The 26072-nt window shown below is 41.1% G+C and overlaps 1 protein-coding gene across 4 annotated transcripts in view; it reads right to left on the bottom strand.

Moving 5' to 3' along the window:
- LTBP1 (latent transforming growth factor beta binding protein 1) overlaps window positions 1-26072 on the bottom strand; it is a 260003-nt gene that overhangs the window by 159582 nt on the left and 74349 nt on the right. For all 4 annotated transcript variants that reach the window (XM_056852318.1, XM_056852320.1, XM_056852321.1 and 1 more), the window contains exons 6-7: window positions 18719-18943; window positions 17489-17766 (exon numbers count right to left, since the gene is read on the bottom strand). In XM_056852318.1, the coding sequence (XP_056708296.1) occupies window positions 17489-17766; window positions 18719-18943 (503 nt within the window). The remainder of the gene's footprint in view (window positions 1-17488; window positions 17767-18718; window positions 18944-26072) is intronic.

Here is a 26072-nt window from a genome sequence, read left to right as displayed (position 1 = left end):
GGGGCCATGGGAAGCCTCCTGCAGCCGCAGGAAGGCTGCCCCGGCCCTCCCCGCCATTTTTCCCGGCCGGGAGGGGCCATGGGAAGCCTCCTGCAGCCGTAGGAAGGCTGCCCCGGCCCTCCCCGGCCCCCGCCGCCATTTTTCCCGGCCGGGAGGGGCCATGGGCCGCCTCCTGCAGCCGCAGGAAGGCTGCCCCGGCCCTCCCCGGCCCCTGCCGCCATTTTTCCCGGCCGGGAGGGGCCATGGGCCGCCTCCTGCAGCCGCAGGAAGGCTGCCCCGGCCCTCCCCGGCCCCCGCCGCCATTTTTCCCGGCAGGGAGGGGCCATGGGAAGCCTCCTACAGCAGCGAAGGCTGCCCAGGCCCCCTCGGGCCGCGCTGCCGCCGGACCCTCACCGCTGGAGAGCCCTGTCAGGTAAGCCTGCAGGGGGGGGGAGGGGTTATAAGCCGACCCTCGGCTTATACGCGGGTGCCTAATTTTTCCCCATTTTTGGGGAGAAATTAGGCACCTCGGCTTATACGCGGGTCGGCTTATACATGGGTATATACGGTACCCTTTATCATACTTATAGCAATGCTTGAACAGTACAAAGCATTCACCATACTGAAAAACAACAAATACTCTTATAGGAAAGGCCCAACAACAACAAATATCTACACATGTAAGCTGCATTCTGATTCACTCTTATCTGGAGTAACCCACATTGAACCCACTGGGACTCCCTACTTTGTAAACATGCTTAGGAACATGGGATGTTAATCATAATAAAAATTCCTCTAATAAATAAACAGCAATATTCCATATTCAGGGCCTAAAACAGTTTGATGTTGAGGGATCAGTAGGCAGATCTGCCATGGTTTTTAAAGTGTAAATATCAGCTGCAGAAGAGCCCGATTTGGATCAGGACCACAGCACTGTGTGTGTGTGTGTGGGGGGGGTGAGTTTACAAGTCCAGTCACATTTTAGCCCAGGGGTGGGGAACGTCAGGCCTGGGGGCCATTTAAGGCCCGGGGAATCATTTGGTCTGGCCCTTCGTGGGTCCTGGCAGATCTCTAGCTCAGAAGGATCTAAGACTGGTGATCCGCCCCCTCCCGCGGACAGGAATAGCCTCTATTCAAGGCAGATGTGAGTTTGTTTGGCCGAGAAAAGGAACCTTTTCCCCCGCTTGCAGAAGAGTCGTTAGCTATGGAGCTTCTAAGACTGCCCAAGAATATAGCAGGCTAATTTTAAGTTGATAATTTTGTATGGCCCGTGAATGATATTATAAATATCCTTGGCAGAAAAAAGGTTCCCCACCTGTTTTAGCCAGTGATTGCAAGAAATCAAGCAGTCACTTACAGTGCAGTTACCTACAGTCAATACCATTTAACAGAGCAGGAAGAAGTATCTCAGGTCCTTGCAATTGTAAAACATCTAAACAAATAGTGAGGTAAATCCTCAGTTTTGACAGTGGTATAAATGTAAACTAGTTATTGAGAGACATACTATGATATTCAAAAACTAAAATTATCAAAATGCAGCAGGCCAGAGAAGGGCAAATTTTCCAGTTTCCAGGTGTTTGGATGGAAATCTCTACAAATTTGCAATCCCTACAAATCTTATTAATGCTTTCACCTCTGCCAACACTTCACAGTTCAAAAGGCAAGGCTTGAAGGAACTGCAGCCCCTCTCTCTCCCAGCTTCATGAGTCACCACAATGAAGTATTGTAGAACAAAAAAATAGGAGACACAATCACAATTATTGACATGGTTTAGTCCTCAGCCATTGTTTTGTGGAATTACACAACTTCTTTCCGCATAATTGCCAAGACAAGAAATGAAATATGGAACAGTAAGAAAAAAAGAAGTTTCTAAATTCTCAAGAGAGTTTGGGGTGGGGGGAGCCTGATGGGTTAGGGAATGCAAACCAGAAACTATAGACGGGCTCTCTTATTAATACTCAAGATTCCCAAAAGTATCTTTATTATGTGTGGGTGAGGAAGAGATTTTAACTAAGTGGCTATATTTCATGTTACCTCAAAACCCAATAAAATGCAATGAACAGACTCCACAAGTGTCTTTTGATTTCTGAATGGAATACAACCAGATTGTAATTGTGGCCGCACAGCTCTTCGTGCTGTCCATGTATAACTGTCTAGGCAAACTTGTACAGTAGGTAGCGTTGCCTCCAGGTACTAGATAAAACGTTCTCTTAACGTTTGGAACGTCTTAAGAGAGCGGCTTGCTTGCTTTAACCCATACGAGAACGGTTTGGACTGGATTTCTTTGGACTTTAATTTACAGCTACATTTCGGTGTAGCAGGGTGAATATAACCTCTTTCCTTTGGAATTACAGAACGGGAATTCTTTTATGTATTTTGATTATTGAATATTGACTAATGGTGTGCATTTTACACATTAAATGGCTATACTAACAGCCCTTAATTATTTTTTGTTATAATAGGAATATAGCCTGTATTAGGCTTTAAAATTTATCCAATTTGTATTGAAATATTATTGGGCAAAAGGTACTGTAAACTAAGATTGCAAACCTCCAGGTACTACGGTAGCTGGAGATCTCCTGCTATTACAACTGATCTCCAGCCAATAGAGATCAGTTCACCTGGAGAAAATGGCCACTTTAGCAATTGGACTCTATGGCATTGAAGTCCCTCCCCAAATCCCGCCTTCCTAGGCTCCGCCCCAAAAACCTCCCACTGGTGGCAAAGTGGGACTTGCCAACCCTAACAGTAGGGTACTTCACTGTGCACTACAAGCATCAAAAGGCATGATAAAACCTACAGTATATCATTTTAATATAACAATTATGCTCAATATCACTGATAGTTCCTGAAGTCTGGTAAAGTGCACGAGGAAGAATAATCTAACAGGAAGTGTGCTGGAAATAATGAGGACTGGCAAACATAGAAAAGGAACATGAAAACAGTAAACAGAACTGATACAATGATGGGTCCAAAATTTAAAAGATGAGACCTTGCTATTCAGCTTTTTAGTCCAACTGACAGACTACACAGAAAACAGTAGAGAATTAGAAATATAATTGTTTCACTTCGTATTGCCCTGCAGAGTTGCCAAATTACAGAGTTGCCCACTCGACTTTGAGAAATTCCTAGGCATTGGCAGTGGTCTCTTGGGGAGAGTGGTTTGGGGAGGGAAGGGAGATAAGCTTAGCAGAGATGTGATGTCACATCCAGGTCAGTTTCTCCAAACCCCCTCCTTCGTATGTGGTTACTTCTTCCCACAGACATTCAAATTTAAATTTTCCTACCTCATATCACTTCTCACCAACTTCACCTCCCACTTTATATCACTTGTAGGCTTCTGTATATTAACCTCTAGTCCCAATTATTTATGCTGGTATTACTGGCTGCTATACAGTTATGTTCCACAACCTAAAAAAGTTTCAATATCCTCTTCCGGTTTTTCTCAGTGCTAAGGAGAAAATACCTACCCTCAAAACCCATAGGAGGATGCCAGTCAACAGCAGTCTCATCCCTCTTTCAAGTGGCCTCTATTGTCTTTACAGTTTCTCCTAGTCTATATGGTATACCATAAGAGAAGTGAAAGCCCTGGAGAATCCATCCTCTGTGGCCACTCTAGGACTTTAGTGCCCTCTAGACTCTATGATAAACTATAGAGTCCACTGTCCAAAGCTGCCATTTCCTCCATTGGAACTGATCTCCAGAGATCTGGAGATGTTATAATTCCAGGAAAACTCAAGGCTCCATATTGATGTTGGTAACCCTATCAAACTATCTGTTGGGGTGGGAACAAAAATGTGAAAGCCTTGCGGGGGGGGGGAGAGAATAGAAAAATCAGGGAGAGGGTTCCCAGAAGGCTCCCCCCTGCCCTCATTTTCTATTGCAGAAATCAAGAAATTTGGGGTAGCACTGAAAAAACTCCTGTGACATTGTTTTCCCTTTTGGAATGAATGAAATGCTTTTCAAGACAAGGTTTAGTCACTCACAAAGTTTAACATGAAAAATGTAAGAAAGACAGTGACACTCATTCAATGGCTTGGGAAGCATATGTGGCATCTCTGAGGACCGTTTCTCAAGGTTCCCAACAACAACCCTCACTCTTGTCTTTCCCCCTATATTTTGAATGTCAATCGTTAAGATATGTATGTTAACATAGTATAGGATGCAACAATTTTCAGCTCTCCTGCAAGTATCAGGTATGTTTACAATTATACTTGTAGAAAACTAAAGCATACATGATTTAAATCCTTAAATGTGTACAATTTTGTATGCTAAGTTAAAATTGTCGATTTTATGTTGACAAAGCAAAAAAATAAGTTGAAGTCTGATGGGAAGTACTGCATATATTTAATTTCCTCCTCAATTGTGTTTGTAATGGACAGGAGAAGATTCTGCCCTCTCTTCTCCCAGATTTGTGCAGACCAATTGGATTTCAAAAGGCTGAATGGAATGTAGCAGTGGAAACCCCCCCCCCCAAGGGTTTTAACAGTCAGGTACCCATGGACCAACAGGGAAGTTGGGGTTTGGAGGAAGAAGGGATAGGAGGGTTTCCTACTAGGCAGGGAGTAGGGACTGTAGTGTATAATTTTTGACCTGCAGGGACTGTAGTATATAATTTTTGACCCGCCGGGTTTGTATGCAGTTCATTGATAAAAACAGTGAATGGTTAAAGCTATCTAGCTATTGTCTTAAATCTGACACATTTAAATCTGAAAAAAATTCTGGTATTTTTACATTTCCAGGTAGGAATTACTCAAACATTTCCTCACTTTTTCATCCTCTTTTATTCCTTATTGCAGTTTGATGGGTACTATTTATATTTAGGGAAAGACGAACAAAATTCATGTGGCCGAAGTTGCATTAAAAGACAAATTCTACAAAATATCAGAAAATATTGTGGTTGCCTGTACTCGAAGTCAGGAAACATTCCTAACAGATTTCCCAAATCAGAGTTAAGTGTATACAGGACCAGTGACTTTATATATACTTCTACCTCATCATTTGAAAATTCTAATCAATACAGCACTTTTGTAATCCAGGCTGAACTTCAGTACAGGATAGAAGTCACAAAATAAACCAGATCTTGCAACAGATTAAATGGTTTGCCAAGAAGAGGCCACACATACATGGATATTACTTATCAGTCTCTCATGCAGACAATAAAACCACCTCTGACCCCAAAGTAATTAATAAAAGATTTTACAGTACCAAAGCCAACTTCAGAAATTTACCCTTTAAAAAATACATAATCACTGAAACTGTTGAGTAAAGTAACATTATGGAGAACAGACAAAAACATTGAACTAATTACATGATACTAGGAAGGAGGAGGAGGAGGAGTTGGGTGTTATATGCCAACTTTCTCTACCACTTAAGGGAGACTCAAACAGGCTTACAATCACCTTCCCTTCCCCTCCCCACAACAGACATCCTGTGAGGTGGGTGGGGCTGAGAGGGCTCTAACAGAGCTGTAACTTGCCCAAGGTCACCCAGCTGGCTTCATGTGTAGGAGTGGGGAAACAAATCCAGTTTACCAGATTAGCTTCCGCCGCTCATGTGGAGGAGTGGGGAATCAAACCCGGTTCTCCATATCAGACTCCACCGCTCCAACCGCTCCCAACCACTGCTCTTAACTACTACACCACGCTGGAGGAAAAGTGGTCTGGCAGTTCATGGCTATACAGAGTAAAAGAAAGTTCCATTGTGCATGTAAAGTGCCATCAAGTCACAGGTGATCTATGGCGACCCCAGAAAGGGGCTTTCAAGGCAAGTGATTAAGCAGAGGTGGTTTGCCATTGCCTTCCTCTGCAGAGTCTTCCTTGGTGGTCTCTCTTCCAAGTACCAACCCTGCTTCGCTTCCGAGATCTGATTAGATTAGGCTATACCATGCCTTCTCTCCCAGAAAGTTCCATTAGACATATGAAAATAAATGTTAAATATTTTCAGAAATGTAATTTATCCTTTTCATTAGAGACACCCTTTAGTAAGTGTTTACATTAAGAAAATATAAAGGCAGGACAAAATCTTCCTTGGAACTTCTCACAACAGAAACAATACATCCTATAGCACCACGCTGAAAGTTCTGGGTTACATTCTTAGTCTTGGATGCTTAACCCAAGTATTTTCGTGTTTATAACAAAAGTCTTGTGGCACCTTAAAGCACAGTGGATTTACTGTAGCATAGGATTTTGTGAGCTAGAGCCCTCTATGTTACATGCACGTGTCACATTCAACGTTAAATGTCATACAACTAATGAACTGATCTCTATTCCATGAAAACTGATGCAATCGACAATTGTTTAGTCTTTAACGTGTCACAAGAATCTTTGTTGTCTAGGCTGCAGTAGAACAAAAGGAGCTAGTCTGTGACACTAGTCTTTATAGTGATCTCACTATAGGGCTAATGCTCATTCAGTTATATGTTTTTATCAGTTCTCATCTTGCTTAAGTCAAATGAAATTGACATACACAATACTCACAATCTGTGGGTTGTGAACACAGTAGCACAAAATGAACAGAGGAAAATCTGAACTTTAGGTCACCATGGATACCACATGGGTTGGATCCAAAATAATCTTCCACTAGGCAGAAGGACGCTTCTGCTAGTGGGGGAAGGGTAACTTCAGGGCGCCACGTTACACCCAATGCTGTTCTTGAGAGGACCTGATGCCCTTCAGGAATACCAGTTTGGACAGCACTGTGGACTGCAGGAGGAAGAAAAGAACCATTCTGGGAGTAGAGTTCTGCTGATAGTCCTTTGGATCCAATCCTATACTAGCAAATTGTCTTCATGAAACTGACCTGTGATGGGAAACTTGATTCCTTGGCAGTCTCTTACGAGGCTGGGAAAGTTTTTTTCTTAGGGTTATAGGACCCATGCAGAGGAATAGCCATATGGATTGTTGGGATACACTGAGGAGGGGGTGAAATTGCTTCCTCCTCTCTCAGGGGAGCTCTCCTGACAGAAGAGTGGTGTTCTTTCTCCTCCCCTCCTCAATGTAGCCAGTGACCCATGTGACTATATCTTCATGCAGATCTCACAAGTCTAGGAAGGGAGCTTCATGACTCAGAGCACTTGAACCATTACACCATAACTGGTTAGTGGAAGCTACTCTACATCTATGGAAGCCGTTGTTTACCAGTCATTTGGCATTTAGGTAGATGGTGACCTTTACATTAGAGGCATCCGTATAATTTAAATCCACTTAATAGTTTTCCACAATGACAACAGCAACAAAGTCTCTCCTTCCAGCCCACATTAAGACAACCTATTGGCCTTTCTTCTCATATTGCAAGTGGTAAGGCCTCCCTTTCTAGGTGTCTCATTAATGTATAATTCCAGATTAAAACTGATTAGATATACATTAACACAACAATCAATACCCAATTCATATATCTGGGAGCTCCAGTCCCGTTTTGCTACACTGGGACTCTCATTTCACATGGACAGCTGCCAGACATTACAGTCCATGCTTAAACAGGAGTTAGGTGCACTCTTCGACTTCTGGAACAAGGTCCATATGTTAGGACACGACTTAAAATCTGACTGCTCAGACTAAGATTTCCTTTCAGGAATGGCAACTACACAGAGATCTTGAAAAAAACACAGCAAAAAAAATCTAACTCACATAATGTATTCTGACATGGCAAACTGGCTGCCTCGTTGCCACAGAACCTGGCTTCGGAGCTTAACAGCAATGTGCCAAAGAATTTTGAAACAACTGGAACTGCCAGTCTGGAATAAAATAAAAATGTTCAAAATAAGTTCTTCCCCTCCCTTCCTACCTCCATTTCTCTTCTCAGCTTTCCCTGCTGTAGCCTCTTTATTCTTTGCCATTTTTTTCCGTCGGGTAGTTTCATAGAGCCAACGCTGGCTCCAAGCCCAGGGCTTACTTTGTGCCAGATGTATTCCATAAGCATGTATCAAGATGGCAATTGGATGGTGGGGTGATGGTAAAGTTCATGCTGGGACTTTCCAGTAAGACTTATGTAGTTTCCTCTTTTTCCTACTTCTCTCTCTTAGGCTTTTCTCCCCCCCACCCTTGTCATGATACATTTAAAAACAAATCCTCACTTTTGAATTATCAGTTAGTGGGACTCAGATCAACATTTCACAACAATCCACATTTCACAAAGAGACTTATATTCTGTAATTTACAGTGAGAATTTCATTGCAAATAATAAGCACAGCCACATGTCAAGGACTGATGCAACTGAGATCCTCTGAATCAAGAAAAAAAGGCCGCCACCACCCCAAGTTAACTAACAGAACTGCGTCTCTGCTTCTGGTAGTAACACTCATTCTAGACTTAGGAACCCAGCAAAGCAAGTTCACGTGGGGATCTGACATTCTGATTCAGAATTTCGAGTCCCCAAGAACCACCTGATGCCTGTGCTTAGCCCGCAATATCCCCCAGTCTATCAAACAGATGACAATGAATACATAATAAAGGAACAGTTGCAGTGAGAAACCCTATGCTACAACTGCACACACTACCGTGTACTGTTTTCCACACCTGCTGCTTAGCACCGCTGAATTTTTGAGTAGAAAACAACAACAACAACAACCTTTATTGCTCATTGACAGAGTCTTAAGCTTTACATTGTATAGGAAAACAGTTTTACAAAAACAGCATGATTCCTTAAAGCTTGGTATGAGTAGAAAACAGATACACAGATGTACCTCTATGGTTTAATTTCAAGCTAAATGTTAATATGAGTTAGGCTGACTCTACCTTCTGCCCAACAGATAAGCTACCCACAATCTGTAATGGGGAAAATAACTACGCCAGAACAAAAGCTCCACCTCAAAAGAGATGTTGCAAGCCTCTATGAGAACTGAACTAATCTGAAGAATGGTCATTTGCTGTTCTGTAAACATAGGCTTGATTTTAAGTGAACAGAATTTAATATGGATTTCTGGCATTTGTTGACTTCCTAAAAGGGAGGTAGTAAAGCTACAAAAAAGTATCTGCTTCTGAAACTGAGAGTATGGAAGAATACTGTCATCATCATAAAGGTAAAGGTAAATGTTCCCTGTGCAAGCACTGGGTCATCCCTTCATAAAATTTTTATTATTTTTAAAATATTTTACTGTCTGGTACTTTTCAACAACACATTCATTTCATAAATCATACAATAAAAAACTTTAAGTGTCATCGAAAAGCATATTCATCTATTAATGAAAAGATATTCAAATAAGAGACTTCCCCCTCACCTTCCTCCATCTTGCTATAAATTTATCTATTCTTTTGCAAAGAAGTTCTAATCCAGAAAAATACATCAAGCTTGATTACTAAGTTAATTCTAAATTATTCAATTCATTTACAATTAGTACGTGTTTATTATTGATTTCATATATAGTAACAGATTTTATTTCAAAACCATTCTTAAGATAAAAGGATTAGATCAGTAAATACAAAATTCCCTAGTCATCATTTAAATCCCTGTTTAGCCCTCTGTTTCTCTCTATCACCCATAAACTGCATGTTTCCTTTTAGTTTTGTTCTTGCTGTGAATTTTTGTTTTTCCAACACTTCTGTTATTTTTGATGTCCTGTCTTTTTTGTCCAGATGTCAAGGCCAACTCCTTTTTCTCCTCTTCTTGTTGATGTTGTGGCTCCTGGTTAAGGCCAGCTAGATCTTTTTCATAGTTCTTCAAAAAGTTTTTTACTTCCTCCTGTGAAGTGATAGTAAATCTGACCTCTTTGTAGGTAAAAGTGAGTCCCTGTGGGAAGATCCAGCAGAATCTTATTCCATTCTTCTTCAATATCCCAGTAAATTCTTTGTACATATTTCTCTTCATCATCAAATGTCGTGGGATATCCTTAAGAATGATAAGAGGATTTCCATTCACAGACAAAGGATTATCATAGAGGGTTTGCATAATATAATCTTTCATCCTTATATCATAAAAGGAAATCATAATATCTCTTGCCTTTGTCTTCTCCAGACTGGTGGGTAAAGGAATTCTATATACTTTGTTTATTGCATAATCCAGATCTTGTTCACTTACATGAATCAGGTCAGCCAATGATTTTATGATAGTTATTCTGGTACATCCCATTGCTTCTGGAAAATTGCGAAGACGTACGTTCGATTGTCTTAATTTTAACTCCATAGTAGCCAGTTGGTCTAAAACATTTTCTTGTTGGAAATGTATAGCTTGAATTTGATTACCTTGAAGTATCTGTTTATTTTTAATATCTTTCTGTTCTTCAATTGCCTTTTTAATTGAAGTATCCATTTTTCCCATGTCAGTTTTCATTGTAGATATTTGAGATTTCATATTTGTAATTTCGCTTGCCAAAATGTCCAATTTCTGACTAGTCTGGTTGGTAGTTTGAGTTAGACTAGTCAATATGTTGGTTAGCTGAGCCAGACGTTGAGATTGTTGCTCATATTGTTTAGTAAAGGCATCCATGTGTTTTGTTAACATTTCCTGTATTTTCTCGTCGGCCTTTCCCATGTTTATTTCTGAAGATAGTTCTAATAATTCACCAATATCAAGAAGTGCTGTTCTAAATATGTTGGCAGGGTCCAAGACCTTGTAGTGGTTCTATTCATCAATTATACAGGTCCCGGGATTAAATGGCTGTAAATTCTTCTCTCCGCTGTAAAACAATTAGTGTTGTTGTAAAGGACCATCAAGTTTTATTGACACTCTGCTCAATTGTAAAAGAAGGGGGTGAGCTAGGCATTATTTAAATCGCGGACCTTCGGCTGTCTTGTTTTCCAGTAGTAGGAATATGATGCGTGTTGCACAATAAAGACACACTTCGAGCCCTGCGATTTTCCTGTATGATCTTTCCCTTTCAGTCTCGATGGTTTTCTTTGATGAATCGGAAAGACGTCATCTCCAGAGGAATTTAGCCCATTCGCTCCCACCCCTTTTAACACCTCGGCTTCTAATTGGTAGCTAGAGTGTCTGTCAGCCGTCCCGTTTGTTATGCCAAAGTGGAGATCGAATAGATAAGGCTCCTGCCGTTCAACTATAGTCTTTTTAAACAAACAAAGTCACTTATATTCTGGACAGAGAGATGCAGATTGCATTGATGATTGTTACGATCTTCCAGAGCTTCAATTTCAAGGTAAAGACAAAAGAATTCTTGCAACTTACTCAGATGTTGGATGATAAGGTTACGGTGATGATAATTTTCTTAGATGGTGATTGAAGGGGGAGGACTGAACCTTGATTACCCATGAAATGTTCCGGCGATGACTTTCCCTTGCCCGCAGGACCGGCATCAAAACTTCCGAGGAGCTTAGGAGCCTCCCTCGGAGAGTTCTGGAGGTCAAACCGCATAAGTGGCTGCAGGGAATTCCTGCTTCCCAAGTCCACTGTTTAGGACCGGGTTGAGGTGCTATTTAGCACCCCAATTTGACCATTTCTTGGATTGTTCCTGGAGAGTCCAGGAAACATGGCGCTCAGCCCAGCTGCCCCAGCAGGAAGTCACAAGCACTGGGTCATCCCTGACCCATGGGGTGACGCCACATGCCAATGTTTGCTAGGCATACTTTGTTTACGGGTGGTTTGCCAGTGCCTTCCCCGGTCATCTTCCCTTTCCCCCTCAGCAAGCTGGGTCATCATCATACTCCCTTTAAAAATGAAGAACGGAATAAAACCATGTGAAGGCCCACAGAATCACTTAAGGTTCAGGGGGGAAATCCACAATTAATCAAAATGTTGTGCAAACTGAAAGTTACTGGATAAAAGTGAACTCCAACATCTGGTATTATTATAAGTTCTGCCATAACAAAAACGAACAACAGCACCTGTACAGATATTGGGTGGTACCCAACAAGAACTGCAAATGGAGTGCAGCTCATGGCATGGGGCCTTTCTACCTCCTGTTGTAATCTGTCACTCCCGTTGCAACACAGTCCATGGGGGTCAGAGGACCCTAGGAACACCTGCTGGGCAACATCCAGGACTACAGTAGGAGTAGTGAAAATAACAGTCCCCTGTGCCAGAGGAAGTGTTCTCCTCCAGGCAGAAATAACTACAGGATACAGGATCCACTTCCTTTCCTTTCTCCCATTGAAGCTCCATGAGACTATGCTATTGAACAGCAGAAATAGCTATGACTTGAAGAATGGAAGAACTGAAAAAAATCTGGCTACTAATTTTAGGAACCTAAAATCTGGCTACTAATTTTAGGAACCTTATCACAAAACAAAAAACACAAGGCATCTGAGATTGAAAGTTCAGAATGGCAAGCTAGAAGAGGGGGTAATAAAAGATCCCTCAAGATCAGGCATTCAAAAAGAATATGAGCGGAGGTGTCGATTCTACCTAAAGGGCAATGACAAAGACAGTCAGTACATGGAATATTCCAGAATATACCCTGGCAAACCTGAGAGGGATTAACATTAAGCCTAGCCAAGCAAAAAGCTCTCACATAGCAAGGGGTAGTTAAATAATATGTATATGATGGAAGAGATTTTGGGGTAGAATACCAAAATATTGGGAGGAGCAGACACAGCAAGTTCTAAATGTAATATTCAAATAATCAAGGTTTTTGATATGCTTCTTATTTAAAGCAAGAGTCTCTTGCCTTAATTAAGAAGCATATCACAAACCTTGATTATTTTCCTCACTTTTTTCCCATAATTTTTCATAGATCCATAGTTTCTCATCAGATTGGGTATTATACCAAGGGCCAGCAACTTTTCCTAAAGAAGTTTCATCCGAGGATCTAAAAGAGTCCAATCCTAGTACATACAAATACCCCTTCTCACATCTTAAGCCTTAGATTCAATGCAGAAAGCCAGGCCCTGGCTTTTAATTATTTTTGGCCAAATTCTGCCCAGGGAGCAATGCCTGAAGCACAATAAAGGGTATTCACAAGCTCCCTAAGGAACTGGACAAGAGGATGGTCCAGGCCTCGCTAGCCAAGCTTATCCAAATAGGTAAAAGGTAAACGTCCCCTGTGCAAGTACCGGGTCATTCCTGACCCATGGGGTGACATCACATCCTGACATTTCCAAGGCAGACTTTGTTTGCGGGGTGGTTTGCCAGTGCCTTCACCAGTCATCTTCCCTTTACCCCCAGCAAGCTGGGTACTCATTTGACCGACCTCGATGGAAGGCTGAGTCAACCTTGAGCCGGCTACCTGAAACCAACTTCCGTCGGGATCGAACTCAGGTCGTGAGCAGAGCTTTGGACTGCAGTACTGCAGCTTAACACTCTGCGCCACGGGGCCAAATAGGGGCACCAAATAAGATAAGGGGAATAACTTTCAGGGAAAAGACCAAAATGGCACCAGATATGTATTTTCTGTCTTTAAACGAAATGTAAAAGTGCTCCTGCACTTAGTCTGACCTTATTGGATGCCAATTTATGGTGTGTACTCCAAGTCAGATGAGATTAAACAAGATATCCAAATACCAAAATTTCCTGACCTGTTCAAGCATAACACTATCCAAGGACCAGTTAAAGGAGGGAATTTCCCTATTCTTAGAGAAGACCATAAAACATTCTTAATGATCTTTGGAGTCCCACTTTAGTTTGGGAAAGAAGAACTGCATAATCTGCATAAAGAAGGAAAGAGACACTGGACTTGGTACATTTAGGTGGATGAGTGGACCCAGATAAATCAGAAGACATATCATTTATATAAAGGTTTAGCTCCCAATATGGGGGCTAAAAGGCATCCTTGCCTCACCTCTTTATTTAATTTAAACAATCCTGACAGTTGGCCTTCTGGGCCACATCGTACCTGGACATTGAGATCTTTTTGGAATCATTGAATAAGCCAGAGTAGTTGTTTATCAATAGTAGCGTTAACTAATTTAGCCCATAATCTCATTCTGCATATTGAATCAAAGGCCCCCTTGAGATCCATAAACCCCGCAAAGAGGTAACCACCTAAGCAGGTATATTTTTCAGCCACATGATGGAGGACTAAACAATGGTCTAAGGTGGAAGAACCTCTTTTAAACCCTATTTGTTCCCAGCCCAAACCTGCATACTGTTCAATCCAATTCAAGAGCTTAAAATATAAATATGAAGTATAGAGCTTTCCCAATGAGGAAAGTAAACTGATTGGTCAACAGCCTGTAGGGTCTGATCTTTGGACCTTTTTAAAGACTGCAACTATTACTGAGTGTTTCCAATTACTGGGGAGATACTTTAAATGCGCATTCTATATTATTTAGATCTCATTAACCAACTCTTTTGAAAACAAATTGAAACCTTGAGCTATTTTTAGATTAAAGGAGTACCTGTTCAAGTAATGCTGAAGTTTACCTTGTATATTAGGTATGGAAGTCCTTTAAAATAAAACTTTTGCTTTCTTGGAACTCATAACCCACAGAGCTTTAAAAAGCTTATTATTTTTTAAAGAAACATAAGACGTTAAGGTGTTTATAGTAAACCTTATAGAGAAGACAAGAAAGCAGTAAAGAATAAAGAGGATATTCAAGCACCAAAATGGGAGAAAGAATGAACTACAATACACATTTCCTGTAACAATTTCAAGAGATCAAAACCTTTTAAATATTGCTTTCTGAAAGGAAGGACAGCGACACCAGATCCAGAATCATCTTCCCCCAAACCATATACAGACATAACTGGCGATGTACCAATTGCATTATTAACAGTTTCTCAGACAATTCAAGAGGCTGATTATTTGCTACATTTTAATCCTGGTTTTCTTTCAAAGAGCTCAAATGATATGGTTCTCCTGTGTTTTGAAGAGAAAAACCCTACAAGATAGGTTTGGCAGAGTGTGTATGATTAGTCTAAAGTCGTTCAGTGAGCTTCATGGTCGAAAGGAGAACTTGGGTATCCCCACTAGTTCACTTTAACCACTACACAACTGATTTATTACATAAAAATGCCAATTCTACAGTAATTGTACTTAAGAAGTGTCTGCCTCAGCACATATGGACCTCCTTGCTTAATAATATGTAATGGGTATGGACTGTTCTTTGTTCTAACTGCCCAAGAGGGGAAATCAGAAAAGACATGGGACAGGGCTTTCTCAACTAGAATCTTACTTCTGAAAGATTACTATTATTTACAAATTTATATCCTGCCTTTCTGTCTTCACAAGGGCCACCAAGGTGGATAACAAATTAAAACATACATGATAAAATCACATTTTCAAACCATTAAAATCAACACCCCCAACACACATCATTAAAACAAATAAAAATAGAGTTAAAATACATAAAAGACATAAAAAAACAGCAATTAAAATATTGGTCAGGTGCTCATGACCTGTTGGTCCACAAGACATAAATAAAGGAACGTTGGTCAGGAAGGAGAGATCACTGAGGGAATGCCGAACAAAACAAAAAAGTCTTCACCCGCTTGTGGAAGATGGGAACAGGAGGGGACAGATTAATCTCCCTGGCGAGAGAGTCCAAGAGCTTTGGTGCCATGATGTAGGAGGCCCTCTCTCAGGTTGCCACCCACCTAATCTCAGAACCCAAATCAGGGCCTCCAAAGGTGACTGCAGTGGTTGGGTGGGTTCATACATAAGTGCCCATATTGCATTCTTTAAGGGAGGCAGATAACTTCATTAGTATTCAGACAGAAGTTTTACAGGATTTGTGGTGGAAAGTGTCATCAAGTCATAGTCAACTTATAGCAACCCCAAAAGATTTTCAAGGCAAGAAACAAACAGAGGTGGTTTACCATTGCCTGCTCAGCAACCATGAACTTCCTTTGTAGTCTCCCATCCAAGTACTAACCAAGGCTGACCCTCCTTAGCTTCCAGGATCTGACAAGACTGGGCTAGCCTGTGCCATCAAGGTCAGGGCAGGATTACTACTTGATCATTTGTCCTATCTTTTTGACATAACAATGGGTTGGATCGAGCATTTCTTTGCCATGGAGGACCTTGTTCTATCAGCAGAAGGCTTCCTCCACCAGAACAAAACTCACTTAGCAGAAGGGAATTGCTGGATTCAACCCAATTTATAAAAATAAGATGTCAAGGACTCTGACGTGAAACAAAAAGTGTGGAGCACTAATAATTTGTAAAATAATATTCTGTGATGAAATCTCTTTTTGAAGGAAAAACATGGTAAGAATACTATTTTCTTCCTTGTGGTAAGAACATTTTCCAAGGCTTTATGTAGTAGACCTTCACATTCATTACTTATTTAAGCTCTCTTAAGTTTTAAAAGCATATTAGAATTCTAGAACTAAAGTGCTACTTTTTAAAGAACTCCATCAACATCATATTGAAAAACAATTGTATAATTTCATATTAATATTATAAATAAATGGCTGCAAGTTATTGGGGAAAGACCTTCAGATTTTGGTCTACCTTAATTTAATAATTTCAGGTTCCTTGGCTATTTAGGTACTCATCAAATCTTAGCAGTCCATTCTTTAATTAATATGACTATTGGGATGTACCTTTTTTTTTTGCAGTATAACAATATTAGCTGCTTTTGACAGATTTGTGATTAAAGACCAGATATACGTTTTAAAATGTAAGAAGAGCCTTGGTGGATCAGACCAGTGGTAGCAACAAAACATGGGGAAGAAAAACCTTAACCCTATGAAACTAGACTAAGGTACCCAAAAGGTAAGGAATCAACATGAAACCATGGGCTAATACTGATACACGTGATTTTGTGAATAATATATAGCAAATGCAATACAGACACAAAAATAAATATAAACAACTTGTATGTAGCTCTGTTCAAGCATCTATGTGTCTATGCTAAACATGCCAAATAAACATAAAAACACAAAATTACAACAGTGCAACAATGTATCCAAACAATATCACAGCTCAGACCAAACGCGTGTCAGCCTTCTTCAGGGGTCCGAATAATATACTTCTAAATGCATCTATGTCATTGTGAAAGTACATAAATGTATGAAAAAAATTGCAGTCCTTAGACTGAGTAAAATGACGTTTGTCAATGTAAAGTCTAAAATCTGTTTATATTTATTCCATCAAGAGCTGCCTTTATAATCTTAGGATCCTACAGATGTATACCTTTCACATTGTCTCAGTCATCAAGATGTATAAAGTTAAAGTGATCAGACCAGTGGTCCATCTAGTACAACGTGTTCTTTCACTCTGTTGTTGCCTCCTAGTACTGATGCTGCCTCTTAATACAAAAGTTCCCTTTAGTCACCATGGCTAGCAGCCACCAATCCTCCATTATTCTTAAGCCCCTTTTAGAGCCATTACTACATTCATTTATTTAACTGATAAGTAAATAAGTATATATTGTTTTGCCTGTCCTGAATCCATTGTCCATCAATTTCATTGGGTTTCCTCAAGTTCTAGTATTATGGGAGAAGAAGTTCTTTCCACCTCATGTAGAATTTTATAAACCTCTATCACACCTTCCCCTTTATTTGTTTTTTAGGTTTTTCTCCAAGCTTAGAAGTCCCACTCTTCAGCCTTTCCTCATTGGAAAAGTGCTTCAACCCCTTAATCATCTCGGTAGCCTTCTTCTGCACTACAACATCTAAGAAACCAAGCAAAATATAGGCAAACTGTAGTTTATCATATCTGTAAAACATTACTTACTTGCGTCCCAACAGTCTCCTGGAAGCATCGCCCAAGCTGAGTTTTAGCAGAAATAGGGTACACGTGAGAAACTGGCTGCTGATGCGAATAGGGTGAATGTACTTTCTGAGTCTTCTGAAATGGTAGACTTTGATAAGAAACCTGGGAATGTCCTGATTGGGATGGCTTTGTTTTTTGTCCTGCAGATGAGCTGTCGATTCTTGAAACTTGATGGAACTGAACTGAAGCTTCAGGGGGATGTTTCACATGAATGTTCACAATATTAGGAGGAAATTTCACTGGAAAAATAATTAAAAGAAGAAATAGACCCCAATTAAGAAACACAGCTCTTTAACTCAACAATACCAAACATATAATACATTATTTTTTTACAAGCAATATTTTACATATCCTTAGCTTTAGCCAAAAATAGGCAGTAAGACAACAGCCAGATTCTGATGTCTCAACAAACCTCTATTTACCTGTGATGGGCACTAATGCAGCTTGTTCTCATGCTCAGGTGTTCCCTCCCATCTCCTCTATTCTTGCGCACAGCGTAACTGAACACTTGTTTAGGAAGTTCTGAATCAAGCTCCAACCTATCATGACAGGGCCCTGCTGATATTATCATAACCATATTGGTGGAACTACTAAGAACAAATTTCTATAAGCAAATTTTGCAAATAAAATTTCAAATTTGTAAATTACACTTACACAGCACAGATTTTTTTGTGTATAAAAATGGGAAATGTGTCATAAAAATGGGAAGATGTTCCAAAAACAGCTTTAAATAAGAACAGTTGTTTTAATATCCACAATTCTGCTTAACCAATTTTAAATTATCAAAGCAACTGTAGTTGGCTTCATACAGTCTGTCTTTGAGTCTTTCTCTCTCTCTACCTGGATTCCTGTCTGACAGCAAAGATATGAAAAAGATAAGCAACATTTTATAAAAAGAAGTAGGATGTCATGACAGAAGCTGTCTCATTTTGAAAATACGACTTCGTTTTTTGTTTCGGAATGAACGAAAGTCACAATATCAAACTGTCTTTCAGTAGTATGTTTCTCATTACTTGAACCATCTAAGGAAAACAACACCCAGTCATTTTGATAGCCTCTGAATTCCAGCTAAGTTTAAAGCTATGCGGATGGGTTTTATGACAGTCTCTGGGTTCTCCAACAGCCAAAATAAGAAATAAAACTACAGCCAATAGAAAAATCCAGACATTAAGAGGAGGAGGAAATGTTTACCTTTTACTCCTTGCTGCCCAGGCATAGTCAGTGGTAAAGTATGCATAGAATGGATGACATGTGATCCCACAGCCTTGCTTGCTTGCTGTGGAGTATGATAGAGTTTCAGAGCGCTGCTGCTCTGAACTGGTATCTGGCAAAGTTTACCAGTGTAATTCGGGGGACACTGGCATTTATCTCTAGAACTACACTGGCCCCCGTTCATACATGGAAGATGGCAAATAACTGAAAGACAAAAAGGGGAGGGAAGATCAGTGTTAATCTCTCAGCGTTCATTTCTCAGTCCCTTGAAAAATACTATCAACCATTTAGTCATTTTGTTTAAAGATTAGGTTTGATGAGTTGGCAGGCATATCCTTCCCGTCTTCACTTTAGGAATTTATTCAGAGATGCCCGTTCTTAGACTGTGTTCTCTGTTCAAAATGTAATTAGTTATGTTTCAGTACTTAGCAAAAGACAGTATGAATATATATGTATAACGTCGTATTTCAAAAAATATGTCAGTCATTATGTGCCTAACTTTCAGAGACTACAAGGCTAAATATACTACGCCACACTTGACTCTTAGACTATAAAATATTCCTAATGGCTTGTAGTCCATCTGTCAAGAAAAAAACCGGTGTTTAGAGCCTTTACAATCCATAGTTGCCAGGACAGTACTCTGGTAGATGTGCAATGGATTATAGTTTTCCTATGAAGTCAATAGGGTATTATAATTGGGGGTATAAGCAGGGGATATCTTTGATCCCAGCACAGCACATCTGGCCACCAAACTTTGCCACTTTGTTCTCTCCCACAATTTTTTTAGATTTGAGGACAGCTTACACCGGGGGTGTCAAACATAAGGCCAGCGGGCCAGATCTGGCTCCTTGAGAGCTCTTATCCGGCCCACAAGCAGCCAAGGCAACCACCACCACCTCACTCTCAATCTTGGTTGGCGAGGCACGGCACAGCCTGACCAAGTGACATTTATGTCATATTCGGCACTCGTAACAATTGAGTTTGACACCCCTGGCTTACACCCTAAGGTTAATGTCATCATCATAGGTACCTGAATGATTCCATAGCACACCAACATACTCATGGCTAATTCAGAGCAGAACTTGCTCAACTTCTGCCCACAAATGGCTCTCTTCTATTTGACATGTATTCATGGACAGTCCAAGGTCGCTATGCATAAGCAGGTAATGGAAAACCACCTTTGAGCCTCTCCTGCCTTGAAAAACCTATGAGGAAGTTATAAGTCCACTGTGACTTGACTGCACTTTCCACCACCACAATGATATTTGATTATTCCAGGGTGCCAATATGTCCAGTTGTGTGGGATATAAATTTCAGTTTGTACAGTGTGAGGATGCGGACAGGATTCTGTGAAGTTTGAGACCTACCACCTGTTTGTTAGAGCTCTGCCCCTCTTGACTGCTTAAATCTGCTAGGGGGGCTGGCGGACTGCGTCTGGGGGACAGTAAATGTCTTCCTGAGACATGGGGTGGTTGTTCCTGCCTTGAAGTGGGCAGTAGTGTGTCCACTCCTAAAGAAACCTACTCTGGACCCAGGAGAGCTGAATAACTGACATACAGTCTCAAATGTACAATTCTTGAGCAAGGCGATTGAACCCTCCCTCCCTTTATCTTAGTCTTTCAGATGTTCTCTCATTAATTTCCCTGTTTTGTCACAATTTTCAGTGGTGTTTGCATGAGGCTGGATCCAGTTTGGAGGGGGGAGCCGGCCTGTGTGCCCCCTTTTCCCACTCTGGGGATCCCAATAAGGGATTCTGGGGGAGGCCTGGTAAGGGACATGACCAGCTTGGGGGTTGTCAGGATGGCCTCCCTCCAAGTGGCAGGGGAATCACAGAGTGGCTCCCATCCAAGTGGTGTCCTGAATACTGCCATCCCAAACTACTCCCAGCAGGCGGGCTAGAAATAAGAGGTCCTTCCAGGCTACTCCCCAGCAGGCAGGCTGAGGAGTAGGAGGTACACCATCGGACAGCAGCTGGACCGGCCAATGATCTGGATCCAGCCTCTATGCTATGCCAATGCCCTTACGCTGTAACCAATCAAAGTTGTGGCCATTTTCATCCCAATGCCATGTCTTGTGTTTGATTGTGCATGCCTGGATTTTGCAAGTGTGGGTCAGGGTAGCTGTCACTGCCTGCCCCGCCCCCAGCTAAGCACTGGGTCAACAAAGAGCTCTAGAATACCTCCCAGCACTGGTCTAACCAGGTAAATAACCCACATGTGGGATTGCACAGAGAAAACAATGAAAAACAAATACACACTAGTGATTTACATTACAATAAAAAGCCAGTATTGGAAACAGGATATGCATGTTTTCTATTGATGCAAGAGTTCCAACTGAGACATATAATTCTTTAGAATAAAGAAATAAGGTATTATAAAAGTTCCTAAAAGCATGCTTCTTTCCCTTTTTGTTTGAACACACATCTATTTTACTCTTTTAATATATTTATAACCTTCACTTCTCAATTAAAAACCCCCATAGTAGTTTAGAGTAATAATAAAATTAAACTTATAAACACAATGAATCAAAACAATAGCAGAAGATAAAATCAGAATCAAATCCATCAGCGATAAAGTAACTTGATGATAAAATACAAAAACAGCAACAGCGCGTACAATGCCAGAAAGTGATAGAACTTTCCGTGAACACCAAGAGACAAGGTACACACACACACACACACACTGATCTTTGAATTGTTAGTTTTTCTGTTGGATGTCACCAGAACTATGTACAGAACACAGTTCACATTGTTTGAACTACGCAACGGAGGACGTTTTCATGAGACCCATATGGGCTATTAAAATTACTCACAATATTTGTATACAGAAAAAGACACAAACTACCCATCTTCTAACTATGAACTTTAATAAACCATGCTGAACACAAGCTATGAATAATGACTTCTTGCCTTTATTTTAACATCTTCAGTGAATTTAGTGGTGGTGAAATGTGCCAAGAAGACTCAAAATCTGGTAGACTTTGGGAGAGGTGGTACAGCTGTAACTCAAGATATGACTGTGGACCTCTTGCGGCACTCTTCAAATGAATCTGAATCTTTTTCGTAAGGGGTGAATCGGCTGATCATAATTCACCAGGGTCACCATATTCCTGGGGGAGTAGCATTCTAAAAAGGATTGAGACTGCAGAATCATTGCTAGATTAAAGTCAAGGTAAAGTGTGGCGATAAATACGAGGGAGCTTAATGGGACATCCTTCTCCCAATCTACAATTACAACCAAATTCAAGGTGTGTGGTTCTACTCATAATCCTCACCCACACATATATACCACCTCCCACCCAAAGTCCACTTCCAACATGTAGCCACCCACATCGGAAGCTGCTTCTGATGACAGCAGGCAGAACACGATATGGTAAATCACTGACTCATGTAACCCGCGCAAGAAACGCTAATCTTTGGCCAAAGGGAAATTTAATGAGCACTTGGGGCTGCAGCAACCATCAAAGATGAAGCGTAAAATAATAACAATGCCTTTTTTTTGCTCAGAATATTCCTTTTGTTTGATGAAGCATCCAGTTACACTAGATAGCTCGTGTCTCTATTTCTATGGCACTAATGCAACCACACCAACATTTAAGAATCAGGTTTCAGTTAATCTTCAGCAACAGCTGGATTAACATGGCAGCTAGGAATGGAGCAGACCAAACAATTCAGTTTTAAATTAAACCAAAAATGTAAAAAAACGCAAAGACAAAAAGGAGTAGCTGTTGTGACTGAATTAAGTCAGTAACCTAATTCCAAACTGAATACTGTACAATGGCTTCAATTCCTCCCTCCCTCCAGGCAAGACACTGAGGAAAAGAGCACATTTCATCCACTGTACCTTAACACTGTAACAGTGCCATCCTGAGAAAGCTAAATGACCAGTAAGTAAAACGCAGAACCACAAAGGGCACCAACCTCTCTTGAGGCCATCCTGCCTCCTATTGGCTGGTTCCATATTTATTCAGGGCCAAACTAGCCGTGATGGTTTCCGCAGCTCAGACCTGTGGTCACCACTGCCATTTTAAAGAGATTTTAAAATGCTGCAAGGGCCCGATTTGGCCTGCAGCAGAGTGGTAAGCTGCAGTACTGCAGTCCAAGCTCTGCTCACGACCTGAGTTCGATCCCAACGGAAGTCGGTTTCAGGTAGCTGGCTCAAGGTTGACTCAGCCTTCCATCCTTCCGAGGTCGGTAAAATGAGGACCCAGCTTGCTGGGGGTAAAGGGAAGATGATTGGGGAAGGCACTGGCAAACCACCCCGTAAAACAAAGTCTGCCTAGTAAACGTCAGGATGTGACATCACCCCATGGGTCAGGAATGACCCAGTGCTTGCACAGGGGACCTTTACCTTTTATTTAAGATGAGCTGAGGTGCTCTTGTTTCCACCTACATGCCTTTTCAAGTGCTGGAACAGCTGCACCCCCACAGCTGTTTTGGTACTTGATATGGGGCATATAGGAGCCCCGTGGTGCAGAGTGTTAAGCTGCAGTACTGCAGTCAAAAGCTCTGCTCACAACCTGAGTTCGATCCCAACGGAAGTTGGTTTCAGGTAGCTGGCTCAAGGTTGACTCAGCCTTCCATCCTTCTGAGGTCGGTGAAATGAGTACCCAGCTTGCTGGGGGTAAAAGGAAGATGACTGGGGAAGGCACTGGCAAACCACCCCGCAAACAAAGTCTGCCTTGGAAACGTCGGGATGTGACGTCACCCCATAGGTCAGGAATGACCCGGTGCTTGCACAGGGAACCTTTACCTTATGGTGCATATGGGGGGGAACAACACCTCAGCCCGCAGAGCTGCCTCACAACATTTTTAAATCTCGGTTCTGAGGACACCATCACGTCTAGTTTGGCCCTCAATCTTCTTACGAGATACCAGTGAATCACTCAGGCTGCAAATATAAGGGCACCTTCCTGGGAATATTACAGTGAGTGCTTTCAGACATTGGGGATCCAACAGAGCTGTACTAATTTCCTGCCCTCCCTGTTCTCATGATACCTGCAGTGAGATAGCCAGAAACAAAATGGCTGGGTGTGTGTGTTAGTCTGGACCCTCCTCTGCTTTGGCTGAAAAATGGCCACTCGGTTCAGTTAAAATGAAAGAGTCCTGTGGGGCTGGCAGGGGCTGGTGACGTATTTAAAAAAATACACTACACACAATTACAAAGCAGCACTTTCAAAGGTGAGAGACTCAGAAGTTCCACATTTCACTGGGGATGCATAATTGATCACAAGGTACTCCTGGAATTTCTTCAGGGCAAAAAGCTCCCACGCATAGAGTTTTGAGAATTCAGATGAGAAAACTGCATCCAGAGACCAGCAAACCCAAGGCAAATTTCCCATGCATAAAAGGTCTACATTTAAAAGGTAATGTAAATACAGTGTTCGAGAATTCAAAAGTGTTCTGCTGTTTGCCAGATAAAAGAATATATATATTTCATCTGGCAGCAAGCACAGCAGAAGAAAAATTTTGACAAGAAATTATCCTTATTATCCAAAATAATTTTTTTTAACCAAGTAAGTCTATAAAGTTATGGATTCTAAAGCTGGATATAGACAACTGTATCTCATTTTTATGGAGCCGTAATTAATGTTCAATACTTGAACTATATGACAGCCCAAAGAACATTTGAACAAGACTCCCAGCCCATTAAAAAAAAACCCACCCAGTGAGTTTTCCCTTTTCATGGTAGTTTGGTTATCTATATCCTTTATCCAAGTAATAAGGTGAATGGCACCACATGTCAGATCTGTCGCAAAACTATAATCTGAACCCACCCTCTATTTACATGAAATATATTCCCTTGATGTCTACAGTCTTAAGTATTGTTACACGAAGGAGGATAGTAAGTACATTTTAACTATCTTCCAGCTGCTTGATGTAATAACACTGCCACTATTTTTTTAAATCAACAATGAATTATTTTATTAAATTGGTATGCTAAAATACCCCTGACCTGGATAGCCCAGGCTAGCCCAAGCTTGTCAAATCTCGGAAGCTAAGCAGGGTCAGCACTCGTTAGTATTTGGATGAGAAAACACCAAGAAATACCAGGGTCGCTATGCAGAGGCAGGCAATGCCCAACTACCTCTGAAACTCTCTTGCCTTGAAACCCCTACGAGGTTGCCATAAATGGGTTGCAATCTGATGGCAAAAAAATTACTAAAATAAACTTTTACATTGGTTAGAATGTTTGAAGAGCCACCATATGCAAGAAAATTGTATTTTTAAAGCAATACTTCTAAACTTCACTAACGTATATTGAAGTAGGATTTGATTTTTGATTTCCTTTCCTATGCCTTATATTTTAAAATGGCAGCAAATGATCTGTAGTAGGTGAAACCTGCCATGCACCTACTGCAAAAAGGGGGGGCAAGATGGACAAAGAAACAATTGTGTTACAAAGAAAATAAGCACCAAATATCTGGCACAAGTTGCCAAAATGGTTTTTAAGCCTTGTCTCACTCTACCAGCTGTTTTGTCTGACTTTATGTGTCTCCTTAACCAGCTTTCCCTGGCACAGAACCCCTTTTATGTCATGGTACACACACACCCCTCCAGTGCTATTTGGAATATATGCTTGACTGGCTAAGGTATTGACATATCAGTGGTAACCAAACCATTCCTCGGCTTTCATATTGTCCACTGAACCCTGTGGGATTCCATATAAAACATGGAAAAGAACAAACACATGCACTTTGTTACAGGAAAAAGAAAGAAATATAAATCAAGGACCAAATGGATTACTTTGATGTTCATTTTCCTGGGAATATAATCTGGTGTTCATTTTCTTCCCTTCTATACCTAACGCTGACATTTTAAAGACAATTTTGTTAAAGAACCACTGTAATGCAATAATATGCTATTGGATCCTTTTCCTGCACATGAAAGCTACAGTCAAAAAATGTATAGGCTTCCTTACATCCACTTTTTGAACAGATTAAGTAATTTTCTATCATTCTTCCATGGACTCAGTACAGTACGTAATTATTGATAGTAATTTTAATAAAATGTAAAGGTGCTTACATACATGAATAACACGGATGAATTCTTACACTAACATAAATGTACCCCATGAATCAACAATAATGCAAAGTTCAGGCCCCTGACTCACCGAAGGGCCCAATTTGGTGGTCGAAGCGGAGTGCGGGGCTGAGCCAGCTCGGTGGGCAGTGTAATGGTGGCGGCTCTCAGGGCCAGTGGGCAGCCGGGGAGCCTGCTGCAGCCCTTCTCCTTCCAACAGCAATCACTTAATGGCGGCGCACATGTGGGGTGGGAAATTGCCGATCACCGGCTCCTGCGCCTGCCGACCTGTCTGGCCTTCTGCCCGCCTCC

The sequence above is a fragment of the Euleptes europaea genome, chromosome 7 (genome assembly GCF_029931775.1).
Source record: "Euleptes europaea isolate rEulEur1 chromosome 7, rEulEur1.hap1, whole genome shotgun sequence".
NCBI classification, from domain to species: domain Eukaryota; kingdom Metazoa; phylum Chordata; class Lepidosauria; order Squamata; family Sphaerodactylidae; genus Euleptes; species Euleptes europaea.
Note: the sequence above shows the minus strand (reverse complement) of the source record. Positions and strands in the feature narration are given on the sequence as shown.